Raw genomic sequence first — 19728 nt, forward strand, 5'->3', positions numbered from 1 at the left:
AGATGGCAGGCACTACTTTTCTATAAAAAATTCTTGTATCTTTCTTTGTTCATACCAAATTTGGTGCAGAGATGACTGATATAGTAAACTGTAAAATATAATTTATATTCACTGACAAAAAACTAATATTATTGGAAGTACTCCCCCCTCCTTTTTATTCACATGATGGGTGAGAAAATTTGAGGCCTTATGGATATGAAGTTTGATTCTGATAGAAGCTGTAAGGCAAATTAGCAGAGAAAATAATATTGAGAAATAAGTCCCACCCAGTTCCACAGCAAAATCAAAACCTGGGGACACTGAATTTATACGTGAACACCAAGATGATAAGAATGGAAATTTTAGTCCCACTGAGAAAAAAAGAGTTTAGCTTCACCGCCCCCCCCCCCCCCCCCCCCCCATCACCAATGACCCTAAGATTGGTAACTAAAATGGCCTACTGACACTACAGGGTCATCTCTGCAAATCTCCATCTCCGCAAATGCGTAAATGGAGATAATCCTGTCGCATAAATAATCCAACATTCTTATCATCTGAGACAGTGAAACACCTGGAGAATAAGGATTTTGCTTGGGTCATCTGATAAAAACTACCAGCAGTGAAATACATAAACAGTTCACCTTGGCAAAATTTGGTGTCGGAGGATTACTTAGCGGTCTGGCCTCCAGTCCAGCAAAGCACTTTTTGCCATTGTTAGCCTATTCTGAAACTTCCCTCACCTCAGTTGCCCCAAAGTTGCAAATACAGTTTAGCAATAATTACACATGCATGTAATTTATCATGTGCGGTAGCATTAAAGTTAGTGACAGCCTTGATTCAGTGGTAGCACTTTTGCCTCTGGGTCAGAAGGTCATAGATTCAAATCCCACCCTAGAAACATGGGAGCACAAACTATGCTGACAGTTCAGTGCAGTACTGAGGGAATTCTGCACTATTGAGGGTTAAGTTTTTCGGATGAGATGTTAAACTGAGGCCCTGTCTGCCCTATCACGTAGATGTAAAAGATCCCATGGCACTATGCAAAAGAGCAGGAGAATTCTCCCGGTATCCTGGTCAACATTTATCCCTTAACCAACACAACTAATTGGTCATTTATATCTTTGCAGTTTATGGGACCATGCTGCGTGCAAATTGGCTGCCGCGTCCCCCCACATTACAACAGTGACTACACTTCATTGGCTCTAATGTGTTTAGGGATGCGCTGAGGTCATGAGAAGTGCTATATAAATGCAGGTTCTTTCTTTCTATTTGCAACTTTAGAGTAATTGCACATGTGCAGTTTCCCACTGTTGTCAAAATGACCCCACAGCATAAACAGGGTAGAAGCTGGCATACTGCATTAAAAATAATACAAAAGAGTAAAAGTGTGGATAATCACAGGTGTGAATTTGTAGTTCCCTACAAATACATTTTGTCTTATAAAATTTATTAATGTAAACTGATGTCTTTCTACAAAGAGAGAGTCTGCTGGTCTAAACATAACTAGAAACTCAGTTAATGCCCAATAAAATTGCTCAGTAAAGGAAATAAAAGCCACAAAAGATGCTATTAACAGCATTCTCCTGAAACAAAACTGGACATAATAACTTTTGAATGACAGTGAAAGTTGATTATCCATTATTCACTCAATGTTTGAATTTTGTAGTGGCAGTTCTCAATACATGAAGTAAAGTACAAACTCATAACTGTAAAAAGATGGAATGGGGTCTGGGCAGAGAAGCATTAATATACCTTTTTATTAACTTTTACAAAATATGCTGTTAAGTTTTATGGCTATTGAACTCCATGACTCATTAAAACATTTCCTCTAACACATAATTACAAACACTAACATTTTTTTGAGGCACGAGATTCACACCTGGGAGGACAGGAACAAAGTTAGGATGAAAGAAAATTCTGTTTGACTAACAGCTGATCAGAGGATAATTTCTCTCCATGTAATATTTGGAAAAGCCATTAAAATAAGTAATACGGTGGAGCAGCACATCAGTGTACTAACATGTCGCACCATAAATCTGTAGGGCGTGGGCTTGCAGCCACCATTTCTCATGGCAATTGCTCGATCTAAGCTGGGCTGACGGAGGCACTGAGTAAATGTTGGGCATTTCATTGACTTATTTTCCTCCTACTGTAACGGAGAAAGACTCTTTCAGCAGCACTTTAGTGCAACTCCTCATAGTTGTACAAATAGTGCTATTGGCAGAGGTTTGGAAACAGTATCTGCTCAACCTATTGTGTGGGGGAAAAAAAAGGGAAAATTATTTTTTTAAAAAGGGAAACAATATTACTGTTATTCACCTTCTTGTGCTTTACTGCAAGCAGTCTAATAGTAAATTTGAACAAATATTCATGAAAACTTTGAGTTTTGTAAAACGGTTTAGATTATCATCACAAACAGAAAGTCACTGTTACTTTCATGGGAAGGAGGACATTTAGAGGAAAGCTGTTGATTTCACGGAGGCTCAGCAACTGGGCAGAATGAATTCTAAGTTGCGTTCAATATTGAGAATTGTAAGCTATTGGCATTAAGATAGTAATAAAAAAAAATCACAATATGAAAGGTACGTCAACAAATACCATGCTTCAGAGAAAAAGATCCAGGTGCAATCGTTGATCAAACACAAACTGCTGTCATGGTGTATGGTGGCAGTTGCAAAGGCAAATAAATTGTTGCGGTATGTAAACAGATTTGTAGGAAATAAATTCAAGGAGTGTTACTGATACTCTATAAAGCATTATAGAGAACAAATGCCAAGTATTGCATTCAGGTGTAGTCACCATAAATAAGATATAGAGGCAGTTAAAAGGATTCAGAGAAGGACAACGGTTTTTATATACTTGAGTGTGAAGAGAAACTAAGGGGAAAAAAATGGTTTTTATTAGAAAGGAGGGATGTGATTCTATTTTTTTTTAAAACTGTGAAGCAAGTAAGTTGGATAAAACAAGGATAGAAGAACATAACACTAAACTGAGGAAGATGTGAGTTAAGCCTGAGCCAAAGGAATCAATTATTTGACTTAGAGATCAGACTGCCACCTAGTGCAGAAAATATAGGCTTGATATGAGGCATTCAAAAGGAAATGCAATGAATTTCCAATTCAAAAAGAACAGAAAGAGTTGTTATAAGTTTGAAATTGATTAAAGTAAAAGAAAGTCTGAAAGAGGATTTGCATAGCAGAACAAATTCGATGTGCTGACAACCTTTACTCATACCTTTATTCTTATGTTGTTATTCACTTCAGCAGCTGACCAAAAGTCAAGGGTCACTGCTCTAACTCTCTGCTGGGTATCAAGAAAATTACTCAATTTACCAGCCATAAGACGAAGAGCATTACAAGTTCTACAACTAAACTGGACATCAGACTGAAGGACATTACAAGTGTCAGCTTGTCACAGCTGGTAGCATCCATGCCCGAGTCAGAAGGTCAGGGTTCAAGCTCCACTCCAGAGACTTGAGCACATAATCTAGGTTGACACATCGGTGAAGTATTGAGGGAGTGCTACATTTGTGAGATGCCAGCTTTTGGATGAGATGTTAAACTCAGTCACTGTCTGCCTAGTCAAGGGACGTAAAAGCTCCCATGGCACTATTCGAAGAAGGGGAGGAGAGATCCTCAGAGTCCTGGCGACCGTTTATTCTCAACCAACAACAACTTGCATTTATACCGCACCTTTAATATAGGAAAATAGCCAAAGGCACTTTGCAGAGGCATAATCAGACAAAAATGGATGCCGAGTCAAAGGAGGAGCTCTTAGGAGGGATGGTTAAAAGGTGTTCGGAGATGGGTTTTAAGAAGGGTTTTAAAGGTGGAGAGGGAGGTGGAAATGTTGAAGGGTTTAGGGAGGGAATTCTAGAGTGTTGGGCCTAGAGGGCAGGAGGCATGGCTGCCAATGGTGGGGCAAAGGGGCGGTGGAAAAATGCACAAAAGACCAGAGTCATTGCAACAGAGAGTTCGAGAGGGAAGGGCTATTGGGCAGGAGGAGGTTATAGAGATAGGAAGGGGTAAGGCCATTAAGGGATTTAAATACAAGGATGAAAATTTAAATTGGAAGTATTGGAAGAGCAGGAGCCATTGCACGTCAGCAAGAACAGTGGTGATAAATGAAAAATGAAGAAAGTCTTGCATTTATACAGCGTCTTTCATGACCTCATGTCCCAAAGCACTTTACAGCCAATGAAGAACTTTTGAAGTGTAGTCACTGTTGTAATGTAGAAAACGCAGCAGCCAATTTGCGCACAGCAAGCTCCCACAAACAGCAATGAGACAATGCCCAGATACTGTTTTTTTTAAAGTGATGTTGATTGAGGGAGAGCTCCCCTGAGCAGGACCTATACCAGGCTAGGATAGAGGCAGCAGAGTTTTAAATAAACTGAAATTAACAGAGAATGGAGGACGGGAGGCGGGCCAGGATACCACCGGAATGGTCAAGTCTGGAGGTGACAAAGGTTTGGATGAGGGTTTCAGTGGCAGGTGTGCTGGGGCGAGGTGGAGGGGGGAAATGTTTGGTACCTATGGCCAGTTGCACGATTAAGATTTTGCAGGCAATGTTCAAGTTCCTTGTGCTTGACTTTGGCTTTACGTATTTACCTGCAAATATGGTGCAAAAGAATTGCCAGAGAGTATTGAGGCTCCTCAAAAAGGACACACAAGGGGCACGATTTTAACAGTGAAAAATGGGTGGGTTGGGGGTAGGGGGGTATTCAAAATTGCAACCATTTCAGACCCGCCCATTTCCAGTTTTTATCGGGATGGGACGAGCGGCGGGCGACCAACCCACTCCCAGGAGGCAGATCAGGCCTTAAAACCGTTCAAGGAGGCTTTGGCCTCCATTTTCCCCACAGTTTCTGATTTCAACCCCGGGGGGCCGGGATTCCAGGGCCTTCTCTTTCATGCAGGCCCAACAAGCCTACCTGTAGCGATCCCCAACAATTACGGACCCCCTGCCCCAGATCTCCCCCCAGCCCCCACAATGATCACGGATCCCGACCCCGATCCCCCCCACAATGATCACGTACCCCCACGATAACCCCTGATCCCGACACCCCCCCCCCCCCACCGTGACTGATCCCCGATCTCTCCCCCAATGACTGAGGACCCCTGTGCCAACCCATTCCCAATGCCAACCTGTGCCCCTGTGCCAACCCATGCCACCCCCAATCCATACAAACAAAGACTTATCTGAACACGTCCCCTCCTTGGCTGCTCTCCCATCCAACTGAGACCAGTCTGTCAATCAGGCCAGTCAGTCGGACGGCAAACTGACAAAAAAACATTAAAGGTGTCCTTACGTCAAAATCGTAAGGATGTCCTGGAAACCCGGACGTCCGGGTATCCCATCCGCAATTTGACCCCCCTGCTCCCTTCCCGGCTTGGGGTCAAAATCATGCCCAATGTCTCAGTAATCATCTGCATTTTAAACGGTCATCGACCTAAAACATTAAATGTGTTTCTCTCTCCACAGATGCTGCCTGATCCGCTGAATGTTTCCAGCATTTTCTGTTTTTATTGAACTTTATTTTGTTTATTTGCAAATGTGCTGTAATTTTACAAATTAGTTGTAATACCATGCTGTGAAAGATATGCTGGTCCACTTTATCTCAAATACTTGCAAGGACTGAAAAAAAAACCAACTCAAAACCTGCATTTAAGAGAATATCTCAGCTTCATCCTTTTTTAAATCATTACTAACACGAGCACTTTAAAATACCTGAAACAGGATCCTTCAAAGCCCTATGCTAAGTGATTAAATTAAATAATGCAACAAACATGTTGAGCTTATTATAAATACCGAGATTAAATCTATATAACACAGTTTGCATATGAATATGGTGAATTACATGTTTGCTTACCATGTATGGGACAAGACTGAACTTGGTCATTTGTATAAATTGGAACATCACCAGGAATTACTTATGAGAAATGCATGCATACGGATGCAAACATGTGTATTCTGTCTAATTGCCTATAATCTCTGTTTCCAGTGCAGTTGTAGACTTAATACTGCATGCAGTTCATAATCTGGCCTATAAATTACATTTTTAAATGTGATCAAGTAATTAGCCAAGATAATACTGTCTGTGTATCCAAATCACAGAAAATTAAAATCTCTTTGTTTGTCTACTGAGTATTTAGAATGCTCACGTTGAAGTGCATGCCTTTCTGATCATGATTATCATAATATTTAAGAGCACTTTGTGTTAAATGCCCATATGAGCTACTGTCAACTGAACTCAGCAAACTGTTACTCTGTAAACTTACTCCACGTGGAAATCTGGCCTAAATATATTTTTGTTGTTCCATATCAATCTCTAGTTGCCCAAAACATAGTAACTTGTTTGTTTACCACTACAGTCTAAAATATGATTTCCAATTGTTTTATGTTAAAAATAGTCCAGTTGAAATAAGTAAGCACCGCTGAGAAGAGGCTCGATTCCCAAACCATTGTCCGATTGCTTGGTGAGATTTTAGTCCGCTTAGATTCTCTTTTTTAAATACAATCTTTAAAAGAGGCTGCTTGTACATCAAAGACGACCAGTGCATGAATATCAAACCTTGCAGCCTTTCGTTAGATCCTGATGCGGGTGTATAGAGCTCCATAAACAGCACGTATATACCAGGGACTACCTACTGAAAAAGGCTGCAGACCTCCAGAAGCAAGAATAATCACAGATTTGTTTTGAACAGCTAACCCAGTTTCCTTGAAGCATTCTCTTACATGGGGAAAGGAGTACTATATAAACGTAAGTTGTTGTGGTATCTAGTATAAATTACTGATTGTGCTATACGGTACAGTATATCTTAGCCAAGTTTTTGCTTCTGCATATTATTTTATTTATAATCCACAACAGTAGTTTAATCTGTATAAAGTAGTCTAATGGTGTGATATTTTTTGTTGGCTAAATTTACAAGTGATGTTGTGAGCACCTATATATCGTTTATCAAGCAATTTACCATTGATCGTTAGACTGGGCAACATTAATATCAATATAGCAGAGAATTAATACGCAGGTTTCAATCTGTAGGATATTCCGTCTGCTTATTAAAACTATTAAGCTGTTTACACAAAGAAAATGCCTGAAAAATAACAAAGGTCTCTAGTCAAAAGAGCTTTGTTAATCTCAACTCAATCCCTAATGAGTATAGGTGCACAACATATACTTTATGTCGTTCAAAGCATTATTAGGGTACTGGATGGCAAAATGAGTTAATATTGCTCATCAATTAAACTGGTAATTATTATTCAGAGAAGCCACAAGGATGTCAGGAATAGGAAATGACTAAGAATTCACACTGGTGCAGGACAGAGTGCTTCTCTAAGGTTAGCTTTAAGGCATATTCAGGAGCAGAGCAGAAAGTTGGTCATATATACACAGCTAGACAATATTCAATAATACTGGGTGTCAAAAGTGGAAATACATTTCTCACTTTGATGAGGAAAAGACACATTTTAGCAGCAAGATTAAGGAAACAAATTATTGAAATGCAGGCGAACCCTTTTTAAGTTTTAACCCTATAGGTTTGGCGCTTATATATTATAAAACATACAGAATCTAACCCAATAGCGGCATACAATACATTTTTCTAGTTTGCTGCAGACATTTCTTTTTTAAGTAGTAAAGCTTTTTCTTTCAATAGTGTTATTTAAAAAAAATAAAGAAACTTTCATTAGCAATTAACTGCTACAGTGGAAATTTAGCAACAGCAAGACTAATAGGTAAGGTTGGCAACAACATAGTCAGCAGTTTATCACTTGTGAAATCACCCCATTTCATTTATTGAATGCTTACTTCTCTGCTAAGAAATAACAATTAATGGACATGCAATTATTTATGAGTGTACATATCAGCGTGTATATAATACACAAAAAGGAAGGCACAACACTTCCATCGGATTTCTTGGGCCCGATATTAGGAGGGCGGCGGGATGGCAGCGGGGGGTCGACTGGGCGCACTGCGCATGCGCATGCGCAGCATAGACTGTCAGCTGGAGGAGCCCTATTTAAAGGGGCAGTCCTCCACTAACTGGTGCTGCAGAAAATAGGAAAAATTACAGCATGGAGCAGCCCAGGGGGAAATCTGCTCTCAGGTTTAATGATGCCTCACTCCAGGTCTTATTGGATGGGGTGAGGAGGAGGGGGAGGACAGAGATCTTCTCCCCAGCGGGTGGGAGGAAGCGGCCTGCCTCTGCCACCAAGAAGGCCTGGTTCAAGGTGGCAGAGGAGGTCACCTGCACCACCAACATATCGCGCACCTGCATACAGTGCAGGAGGCGCTTCAATGACCTAAGTAGGTCAGCCGAAGTGAGTACACTTACTCATTCCCCTACACTCCATCTGCCATATTACCGCCCCCACCCCACATCTCCTTCTGCACTGACAAGACTACTTTATCACATCACCCCTCATACCCACTCAAAGCTAATCCTCACCTCGCCAGTACTCATCCCACTACTACCACTCAACCCAATCCTCATACAATCTCATGGCTCTGTCTCATACTCACCCTCTCATGCATCTCTTTCATGGTCAGCCTCACTCAACCTGCCACTACCTGTGCTGCAGCCACAGGGCATGCATCACATACGTACAGTAGGAAGCGTAAGGCAAACGTGTCGTGAGCATGAGGGGGAGGAACAACGGCGTTTGAGGGTTTGTCATGGTTTTTACTTATATTTGATTTCTGATCAACTCACATTACATATTATATTGGCACCACTACTGCCACATCTTTGTGAATCTTATCTGGTTTGTGCACTAATGCCCTTTCCTGAGGATCACTATGAAGACCCACAACTGATGCCACCCATTGTGTCACTGCAGAGTGGGTGTTGGTGTATTTGCAGGGCTCTTTTGTGCAGACGACTGAGAGACGTCGGCGATGTCCCCAATGGCACCCTGGAAGGATGCGGAGGAGAAGTTGTTGAGGGCAGTGGTGACTTTGACAGCAACAGGTAAGAAGATAGTGCTCGGGCCAGCCAGGAGCAGCTCGGCATGAAGGAGGCTGCAGATGTCCACGACTACATGTCGAGTGACTCTGAGCCTCCATGTGCACTGCTGCTCAGAGAGTTCCAGGGAGCTGAGTCTCGGTCTGTGGACCCTGTGGCGAGGGTAGTGCCCTCTGCGACGCATCTCTCTCTGCCTTTGCCCTCCCTCCTGCTGTGCAGGTGGATGTGTCACAGCACTGTGTTCTGGAGCTCCACGTGTCAGAGGTGGACGGCGTGGCCGGCGATGCTGTTCGCCCTCCGAGGAGGTCATGACTGCAGCTATGGCAGCCCTCATCTGGAAGATGTACGTTTGAGGGGGTCTGCAAGGTAGGTAAATGTGTCTGCACACCGGGGTAAGTGTGCAAGTTTGTGAATTTTATTGTTAGGAGGAGGGTGGTGGAGGCCAAACTTTGTCCAAAGTGACAGAGTGGCCTCCTGCAATAAGTGAGGGTCTCCCCACCCTGCCACCTGTCAAATGGACCTTTGCAAATGCCACAGGCTGATGGCTGCAACAGTCCATTTCAACTGGGAGTGTTTCCCCCAGTACGGGAAACAGTCTCAGTTGCTTTGAAAATCCCACCCCTCCTAAAATATCAGGTCAATCATGTCTGCAAACGACCTGAAGTACCTACTTAATTACTTTAAGTGGCATCCCACCGGCTATAATTGCCGGCGGGAGTCCCGCATGCGGGGGCTGCGCCGGCATTTAAGCGCGTCACTGGGGAACCCGGAAGTGGGCGGGTTGGAACCGGGCTCTGGACCCGCCCCGGGAATCCCCGATTTTCGGAGCACCCCCGCCACGAACCCGCCAGCTCAGGGGTCCAAAAATCGAGCCCCTTATGTCCATACATCTCAGTAATCTTAATCCTGTAGGAGATCATTCTGAATTACTTCTTATGCAGTACTGTGGATAATGCTCTACCTGTTTTCCCTTTCATACATTTCTTTGGAACCACTTCGAAGATGCTCAATTTCCTGGTCTGTTTTCACTCGGATCTGCTCCAGTTCATGCCGAAGCTTGTCTTCATATTCATTTTTGTAGTGGTCCCTTTAAAAGAAGTGTCAAATGCTTTAATATTTGTCTTCAACAATCAAAAGAGTAAAATGGTGAATTCTACATGTCTATGATATAACTAATTAAAATACTTACAGCAATGATTTAGGCTGAACAACAATATCAATTTAAATTTAGTGAGCTAGGCACAAGTATTTTACTTATGTGATATCTTCCAGCAATTGCAGAATTTTTAATAAAGATATGTACAAAGTTTGTGTACACTACTGTTTTATTTTAATCCTTCTATTAATATGGATTTTGATACAAATTTTAAAGGACCATCTACATTCAGTCATATGTGTTTCCAATCTGTTGCTGATAAGGGAATACTCTGCGGCCATGTGGAATATGGGTATTTAATAAAATAATCAAAATTGCTTTCATTTTAGCTTTTCAACTGATTTAAATGTTAAATTAAGCACTGCACAAAAGCTAGCGTGTGCTAATAAAATGCATGATCATGGCACATGTCCAACAATTAGACTGGCTGGTTCTTAAGTTTATAATCCTTGCACAATGCTTTGCAAAAGAAATAAATAATTCAACTATAGTCAACAATAATTTGCATTCATATAAGGCTTTTATCGTAGTAAAACATCCCAAGATGCTTTACAGAAGCATAATCAGACAAAAAACTGACACCGAGCCAAAGAAGGAGACATTAGGTCAAGTGACCACAAGCTTAGTCAAAGAGCTAGGTTTTAAGGAACATCTTAAAAGGAGGAGAGAGGTGGATAAGGAGAAGTTTAGGGAGGCAATTGCAGAGTTTAGGTCTAGAAGGCTGAAGGCACAGCCGCCAATGGTGTAGGCAAAGGAAGTGGGGGATGCACAAGAGACCAGAGGCAGCGGAACGCAGAGTTCTCAGAGGGTGGTAGGGCTGAAGGCAGTTACAGATAAGGAGGGACGAGGGTATGGAGAGATTTGAACGAGGATGAGAATTTTAAATTCAAGATGTTGATGGATCGGGAGCCAATGCAGGTCAGCGAGCAGAGGGGTGATGAACGAATGGGACTTGGTGCGAGTTAGGATATAGGCAGCAGAGTTTTGGATGAGCTTAAGTTTATGGAGGATGGACGAGGGGAGGCCGGCCAGGAGAGCATTGGAACAGTCGAGTCTGGAGGTAACAAAAGCACGGATGAGGGTTTCAGCAGCACATGGGCTGAAGCAGGGGCGGAGATGGGTGATATTTCAGAGGTGGTAGTAGGTAATCTTGGTGATGGAGAGGATTATGGGGTCAGAAGCTCAGCTCAGGGTCAAATAGGACCCCGAGGTTGCTAACAGTCAGCTTCAGCCTGAGACAGTGGCCAGATGGAATCGGTGGGTAGGAAACGGAGTTCATAGCAGGGGCTGAAGATAATGGCTTTGGACTTCCAGATGATTCATTGGAGGAAATTTAGGCTCATTCAGGACTGGATGTCGAGGAAGCAGTCTTACAACACAAAGGCTGTGGAGGGGACGAGAGAGATTGTTATGAGGTAGAGCCAGTAGTCAAGACTTGCACTAAACTATGTTATGTGAAATGAATGATAAAATTGATATCTGGATTATTGGAGGCATATGTAGAGCTCAATAGACAACCTAGCATTTTGTACAGAACTTCCACATTAGTACAACATTTGTACACTTTAAATTGTTTAAAAGTTAACATCTAACAAATTATAAAAGTGTTTTTAACATTATACGTTCAGGGTTTGTGACAGAATGGAAAATATGTCATGGCAACTCCAGACATAATTAAATAAAAAGGGTTCTGTAGTCTTGTGTATGTGTAAACATAATTTACTAGTCCTGGTTTTGAGATAAAAGCTTATGTATAGTTTTAAATTAAATTCAAGTTTGCGTGAAAATAATTAAGTGATCTCAGTTTACCTTCATTGTACACCTTGAAGTGACAGTCTGTGTAAATTGTACAGCACTGGTTTTCAAACTTTTATATATGTGGGATCCTCTGCAAGTATTTACATATTCTCACAATGCAAAAGGATGCAATGCAAGCTGATTTGCGACCTGTGATTTCACATGCTTTAGTGACAATGCTTTTTATTTCTATTGTTATTCATCTGCAGAAACGTTAAATAAATTTACAGCACTATTTTACACAATAATTTGTTTAACATTTATAAAAGCAACGCCTCCATTGTGTGTTTCTGTGACTTCACGGAAATTCAACAGGTTTATTCCCATAATGAAGAAAATTGAAGTACATAATGACATTGATGAAGGTGCAAAAATTGTGATGTTTCTGTGTACGGCTTTTGAAACAATAGACAGCAAATTCACAACAACTTCATTTGTGTTTCATCAGAAGATCACCGTACTGGATTGTATTTAACAAGGGAGGGTGGTGCTGTGCATCTGGAATGCCCCGTCCTAAGGGATTGAGAATTATTTTGAACCATGGAATCGCATTGTCAGGTCAATGAACTGCAAAAGAATCCTTCATTTTAATATAAAAGTCTAAATCTAAGACAAATTGACATACCTTGAAATCACATATTTTTCATACATTTCTTCCCTAGCTCGCTTTGCCTCCTCAAGATGAGTTTGGAGGCGCTCTATACGGTCTTCTTCATGAGCACAGCGGACATTCAGTTCCATATTTTGCCGATTCAAGTATTCCTTATCTTTTTGCAGCAAATTAACAGACTGTTGCAATGCTGCCACCTGTGTTGGGCACAGAGAAATAGCTTTGATTAAAGGTCACTGAATTTTTAAAGTGTACTTTAATGACTTGAACAGTTATCAATGGACAAAAGTTCGAAGATATCATACATTTTCAAGCAAGGTTACTATTAACACGACTTCCAACACTGAAACTGTACTCAGTGAGTTCCATAAATACTGTAAATTCTACACCAAGTATTTTGTCAGTTACATTTAACTTCATAAAATCTACACAAAAGGTACGCCATTTCTTAATCACATATAGAATTATGAACAGTGACTACTTAAAAATAGTCAAAGCATTTTAGGTTAACATAGAACATAAAACACACAACTGAGAGTAATTTGTGTGACTGGGCTTTTGCGGAAAGTGGTGCTGTACATACATCAGGTTTTGGTTTTCAGTGATCATACAAGTTCGTGGTGTGGTTCTTTCACTACTACAATTTGGCACCATTTCCACATCACCATTTTTCATGATAGTACAAATCAAAACGAAATTGAACTTTCGAATTATATTAAATGCTCCCTTCTAGTTCATAAATATCTTAGTTAGTGCTCGATTGGCATAGTGGCCACATTTGTATACAAAATTCCAGAAGTGCTGACATTTACTTTGGACCCAACATGCATGAAATATGCCACTTTGCAAAACCTGTTTCACAAGCAAGTGACTTCATTTGTTCTTCCCTCCCTAAAATCACTCAATCCCAGTTAGTTATCAATAATTATTTTGCTCAACCTCCAACAGTGAATTTACAGTATTTAATTAAGATGCAGGTACTTTATTTATACTTCCCTCCACCCTCCCTCATTTTTTCTTAGTTGCTTTATGTGATTATAAAAGATATATTGTCCCTCTACCTCCAATGATGGATTTGTAGTTTTTGATGAAGCTAATGCTGGTGCATCATGGCAAGGGAGATTTTTCCACCATCAAGTATCCAATGGCCAGCACTTGAACAGGTGGTCATTTGCCATGATCTGGGGTGAGCTGACTCAGTCATAATGTTGGAGGTCAGCATCAAAGTGCCTCATGAGCATTTCTCTCCAAAACTAGTGTAAATCCAAGTCTCCTTCAGCAACAGAAGGGAAAAAAATCATCCCAATATCCTTAGCTTAGAATACTAATAAAAATGAAACTTTTATTTTTTATATTTTTTGTCTGCCATTTGCACCTGATAGTTGCTTTAAAATGTCCACTCGGTTAACACAGTACACTGGATATCTCAGCTCTGTAGAAACAGGGTGAAAATTACAATTTTCATGATAGCTTGCTTTCTCTGGCACTGATATTGCCAAGATAAGCTACAACCCAATCTTTATCTTTTTCATTATTGTGATGTAGGCCAAGTACTGTAGCCCTGTAGTAGCAGGGTGAAAACTACAACGTCCATGATGCATCTGTCACAGAGTCAGAATTTGTCCATAGCAGCTGGAAATGCTCAACACCCAAAGCCCAGGTGAAATTTCCCACTCAAGCCAAGCTTTGGACAGAAGGGAAGGCTGATGTGGAGAAACGTCTTACAGGCATAACACTAAATAGCCAATTTTCTAGGTAAGTGTATTAATATTTTCTGAATTGCGGGGGAGACCAGAACTAGGGGCCATAAATATAAGATAGTCACTAATAAATCCAAAAGGAATTCAGGAGTGTAAGAAAAGCATTAAACAAACTTTCTATATAATATTGTAAATCTTGTTATGGAAAAGCATTATATCGGTTTTCCCTGTGAACAAAGGCTTTCTATCTATCTAAAACAACTTTTTATGACCTTGTGCAAGAGAGGGCCTCTGAGTAATGAGCATCTGGTGTCACACTCATCTCCTGTTCATAACATGGGTAAAGGGAGTTATCCGTACTTTGGTAGTAGCGCGAGATGCTTTAGACAGAGATAAGAGTTATTGATAACTCGGAGGCAACTAATAATGAGGAAGGTGGTAAAGTCAGATGTTGTGTGTATAAGGGAGTAGGACTGATGGCAGCACCATAAGACAGAGAGGATGATTGATGGGAGGCCCATATAGAGCTAATGGGGGTTCTTCGTATTGATTAAAACGTTCTTGGAGCAAGGCTGGGTCACTCAACTCAGAGATGCACCTCGAAGCTTTGTACAGTGATAAACTTTGTCAAGTTGTATTCATCTTAATAGCTTATTTAATTGTACTCTTGTACTTTAACATCTTTGTTACTTATCACTTCTTAATAAAGCTATTATACTTTGGAACAAAACACCTTGCAGCCTTTTTGCTTAAAGACTAGAACCGTAAAATATATTACTTACGAGAAACTTCTTTACCCAGAACTCGCTACCACAAGGGGTAGTTGAGGCGACTAGCATAGATGCATTTAAGGAGAAGCTAGATAAACACGAAGGGGAAAAGGAATAGAAGGATATGCTGATAGAGTCAGATGAAGTAGGGAGGGAGGAGGCTCGTGTGCAGCATAAACACCAGCATGGACCTATTGGGCCGAATGGTCTGCTTCTGTGTTGTACATTCTATGTAATTCTATAAATTGTATGGTTGCGTTATTTTTAACTGAATGCACAGACTTGAGGGACAGATGAAAATGTTAGCTGAGTGTGATGGAATTACTCGAATGATTTGAAAGAAGGGTGAAAGCTACATTTCTGGTCGGTTTTGTGGCACTTTCTGGTTTATGAATGCTAGCTTTGGGAAAAAAATTAAACATTTGCTCGATTGGATTCCAGCTGGTTACTGATTCATCATGGATATTTTTTGCAACTTTTAGTCCATTCACAATTAGTCAACTGGATATTTAATTGGTTCAAATAACTTCTCTGTTACCAATCAGATAAATGGCCAGATACAATGCTTTGGTCATGTTGGCTGAGGGATAAATGTTGGCCAGGACACCAGGAAACCACCCCCCCTGCTTTTCTTTGAATAGTCCTATGGGACCTTATACATCCACCTGAGAGAGCAGATAGTGCCTCAGTTTAATGTCTCATCCAAAAGGTAGCATTTCTGACAGTGCAGCATTCCCTCAGTACTGCACTGAAATGTCAGCCCCGATTATGTGCTCAAGTCTCTGGAGCAGGGCTTAAACCCAAGACCTTCTGACTCAGAGGATAGAGTGCTAACACTGAGTCAAGACTAACACCTAAGTGTAGTACTGTTCGATTTCTTGGCAATTAACAAACTGAAGAAAGTGAGTAAGAAGACATCAAGTAAGAGTTAGAAGAGACATCAACCCTAAGATTAGTAAGGACAGCAAACTTCTACATCAATGTACATACCTCTTTGGATAAGTCATTTCTCTCCTTAGTTTGTGCCTTGTGCGTGACTTCAAGTAATTCTAACCTTTTCCTGAGCTCTGAAGTCTCCCGATCAAGTGCATCTCGCTCACTGAAACAAACAACCAGTGTGACCAGACACATACTAGCTATAATGTGCAGAGTTAAAAAAAAACTCATACATTTCCCACCCCTAAAACTCTGTAAATAACAGCTTTGGCAAACTTTTATCATGAGATTTTATCACAGCTTTTGTTTGCATGTACATATCTATAGTACATTATAACTCTTGCAAATAGCTGCAACATCCTAACCCCATTAAACTTACTTCCTATGTTAATTTTTGAGCCTTGTTTTTATGTCAACACTTATAATAGCAAATTGCTATAACATTTTATAATTGCATAACTGTATGTCAAAATCTTCTGCATTGTTGTCATTACTACTGTTGGTTAATCAGCTTTGATTGCTCTTTCCGAAAGGCTCTAATTTCCATTACGTACGACTGATTTTTCATTTGTTACACTCTGATTCAATGGAACCAAAGACAATGCTTGAACTATTAATCAACTACTCACCTGCTATGTATACACAGATAAATACGAGGTAATTCATGGGAATAACTATGTCATAAATTCAGTATCTTATAATAGATTAGAAGTCTTCTGTATGGCATACTTTCTTTAAGCCTCTCATTTTAGACATCACACTTCAGCAAATCCTCTGACTCACCATGTGCAATGCCATGGGGGATTTGCTAATATACATGTGTTGCATCTAGCACGCACCTGCTGTTTGGCACACTTCCTGGGTTACAATTTGTTTGTCACACTATTTCTAGCCTGGGTATTACTTTTAAATTGTATAAACTGTAGGGTATGCATATTGAACATTATACTTATATTTCAGTCCTCCAAAAGCAGGATAGCAGTGTGGTGCTATGCTCCACAGTACCAACTGCTTTACTTTCTCTCCCTGGAATGAGCTTCTCAGCACTACCTTCTACCTCAGATGTCTAAGACACCAACAAACGCTGACAGACCTAGATTAAGTGGGGACTTTAGAAAGTAAGATAACTGCTAACTCCTACATGTGCAGGGTAATTTAATTCATTTGTTTTCTCCTAGGCCTAGCACAGTCATACCGATTCAGAGAAAATAGTGCACAATTGACAGTATAACTCCAGAGTTAGGACCCAGTCTAACACCAGAATGCAGTGGTATAATATCCTTGAGCAGGCCACTTTGCGGGTCCTATACCACTTGGCTTTAATGCCATATGGAGCACAACTCCAATATGGTGTCAAACCGAGTTTAAAAAGACCCGAGGAAGTCAAATGGCTACCCTAATGTGTGCTTTCAAAAGATTCAAAATTGACCACCTGGGTACAGAACTCTCTCAAGGAAGTGGAGTGCAATTCATAGCAGAGACACCGACAGTATAAGTGGGATTTAGTCGGTTGCAAAATGGGTACTAGTCAGGTTTTGGATCCATACTTGAAGTTGCACACAAAATAAATGGATAACCATAGATAAAACTACCAAAAAAAATAAAAATGAGAGTACTTACTGCTTCACCCGGTCATAATTCTCTCTCTTATAGTCTGCTTGCTGATTAAGTTGCTTGGTGTCTGCTAGTTCTAATGTGAGGCGCTGACAACGGACTTCAAGATCAGAGCGAGTTCTCCTTTCAGATTCATAGCTCTAAGCATGGAAAAGGATGAGCATTAAATAAATGTGCTTGAAACATTTAGCATTTTCCCTAGATTCGAAATGGCAGTCGTCATGTTTCAGGATTTTTGACCATTTTTCCACAGAATGGGTCTCGAAAAAGAGTTATACTTAAATGCTGGATTTTTTAAAAAGTGTATTGTCAAGTTTTAAAAAAGCACCTAGATGATAGATGATTAAAATGCAAACTATCCTCACTGTAAACATTAAGCATTTCATTAGCCTGTCTCAGTAATTGATAAATAGCTCAAACCCACTGCACTGGTTCCAGGTACTTGGTAGGAGGTGTCTGGCACAAGTCCTTCCTTCTACTTGTGAATACAGGGGAGATCAAAGATAGGGGCAGAGACACAGGCATTTAGATCCAGCAGAGGCCAGGCTCAGAAATTTAACACATAGGAGTTATTTGTGTTTAGGTCAAGTGAGACGACCCACTGATGGGGAAGCATAGCGTGTTCATTATTTTGTATTATTGTGTGAAGGCAATTTGTACTGATCGAATTAAGTGAGTCTGATATTTACTGTAACTCTATGTTCACGTGCTGTGAAGTAGAGCAGCTTAACAATTCGTGTCTGGCCTCACCTTCCCAAGTGTTTTTTGGTCCACCTTCAAATAGTTTGCACATGTTCAGATCACAGGCAGTACTATTGTTACTCCCTTGCATTATACTATTGAATATCTAGATATTGAACAGTACAGTTACACCCCTAAACATAAGTCACTCAGACTGCTTACGGGAGTGACGAACTCCACTGTAACCGAGTGAATATCTAAGGAATGACCCAAAATTTGTTCCTTTAAAAATTGCAGTTCTATTGTTCCACCACTTCCAAAAGCACTTCAGTATGACTTAAACGTTTAATACAAACTCGGGCATGTCTAACAGGTCATAATTCAGTTCTGGGTAAAATATTTATCAGCACATTTTTGTAGAATGTAGCTACAAAAACAAACAAAAGTGATGGAAAAAGCTTCAGAGAAGAATAAACAACTGGCCAGTCCACACAATACTTTGCAGATAAACCAAAATATAGTATTGACAGATTAAATCGCAATAGAATCATAATGTGGCTGAAAATGTGCAGTCTTCCTCAATGTTTGAATATAGAAAGTCCCCATGTACAAATCTCTGTTCCTTTTTGAAATTGGTGCTAGGTATTAGACCCTAAGCAAAGTATTTTCATCACATTATACAGATTATAAACATTTAACCATGACGTTATGCAACATACTTCTGTACATGAGTGCTAATGCTTCTGTGTTCAGCCTCCTCTCCCCCAAAGGTGCTGTATGGCTGCCGTAATCACGTAACTGGTCAAATTATGAAGAATTTTCTTCTTGAATATTCAAATGTCCTTCGCTGCAGAGTTTCCTATCTGAACCATGACTTCAGATGAAGAGCAAGTGAGATCAAATTTTCTCATAAATAAGGCAAGTAACACCACACTGCTCTTCCACTCCTAATACTCATCTGTAGTGTTGCTTTGGCAGAGACTTATGAGAAAGGTCTCAGCCTGCATTCTCAGTGGAGAAGTAGGGATATTGAATAGGAAAAGGAGAAACCAAAGGATATTTTTCTGATGATGAACCAAAATTCCAATTTTTTTTGTCATCCAACTTGATAAACAAAACTACATATGGCTAGTACAACAAGTACAGCGACTAATATTTTTGGAGGTTAAGATCACCGCACCTATTAAAAGAACTTTTACAAGGAACGATTGCATCACTCTTAATACTTCTCATTCCTAATAAAGTTACATTTCTCAAAGATTTTTAATTTCCTATTGCAACAATGAACTCATCTGATTGGGACCTAAAATTTACTCTTTGCAAAAGATTGTCTGAAACGCAACAACATAACAGTTCTTACAGCAATGATGGACCCCCACAGCAGTGTCAGGAGACTTGAAAAACAGTTTTAACTTGGACAGGACACTAGGAGGAAGTACAAAGATAGGAACATTCCACCCTACAGGAACATACCTCCTGTCTCCTGATCAGAGTCATAGAATGCATTTATACTATAACC

At 40.4% G+C, this 19728-nt stretch overlaps 1 protein-coding gene across 1 annotated transcript in view; it reads right to left on the reverse strand.

The window, feature by feature from the left end:
• The window catches only part of pibf1 (progesterone immunomodulatory binding factor 1), a 108945-nt gene that overhangs the window by 79590 nt on the left and 9627 nt on the right, over positions 1 to 19728 (reverse strand). The window contains exons 6-9 of the mRNA XM_067985495.1: positions 17535 to 17668; positions 15969 to 16077; positions 12524 to 12705; positions 9907 to 10032 (exon numbers count right to left, since the gene is read on the reverse strand). Of these exons, the coding sequence (XP_067841596.1) occupies positions 9907 to 10032; positions 12524 to 12705; positions 15969 to 16077; positions 17535 to 17668 (551 nt within the window). The remainder of the gene's footprint in view (positions 1 to 9906; positions 10033 to 12523; positions 12706 to 15968; positions 16078 to 17534; positions 17669 to 19728) is intronic.

Source organism: Heptranchias perlo, chromosome 6, assembly GCF_035084215.1.
Source record: "Heptranchias perlo isolate sHepPer1 chromosome 6, sHepPer1.hap1, whole genome shotgun sequence".
NCBI lineage: Eukaryota > Metazoa > Chordata > Chondrichthyes > Hexanchiformes > Hexanchidae > Heptranchias > Heptranchias perlo.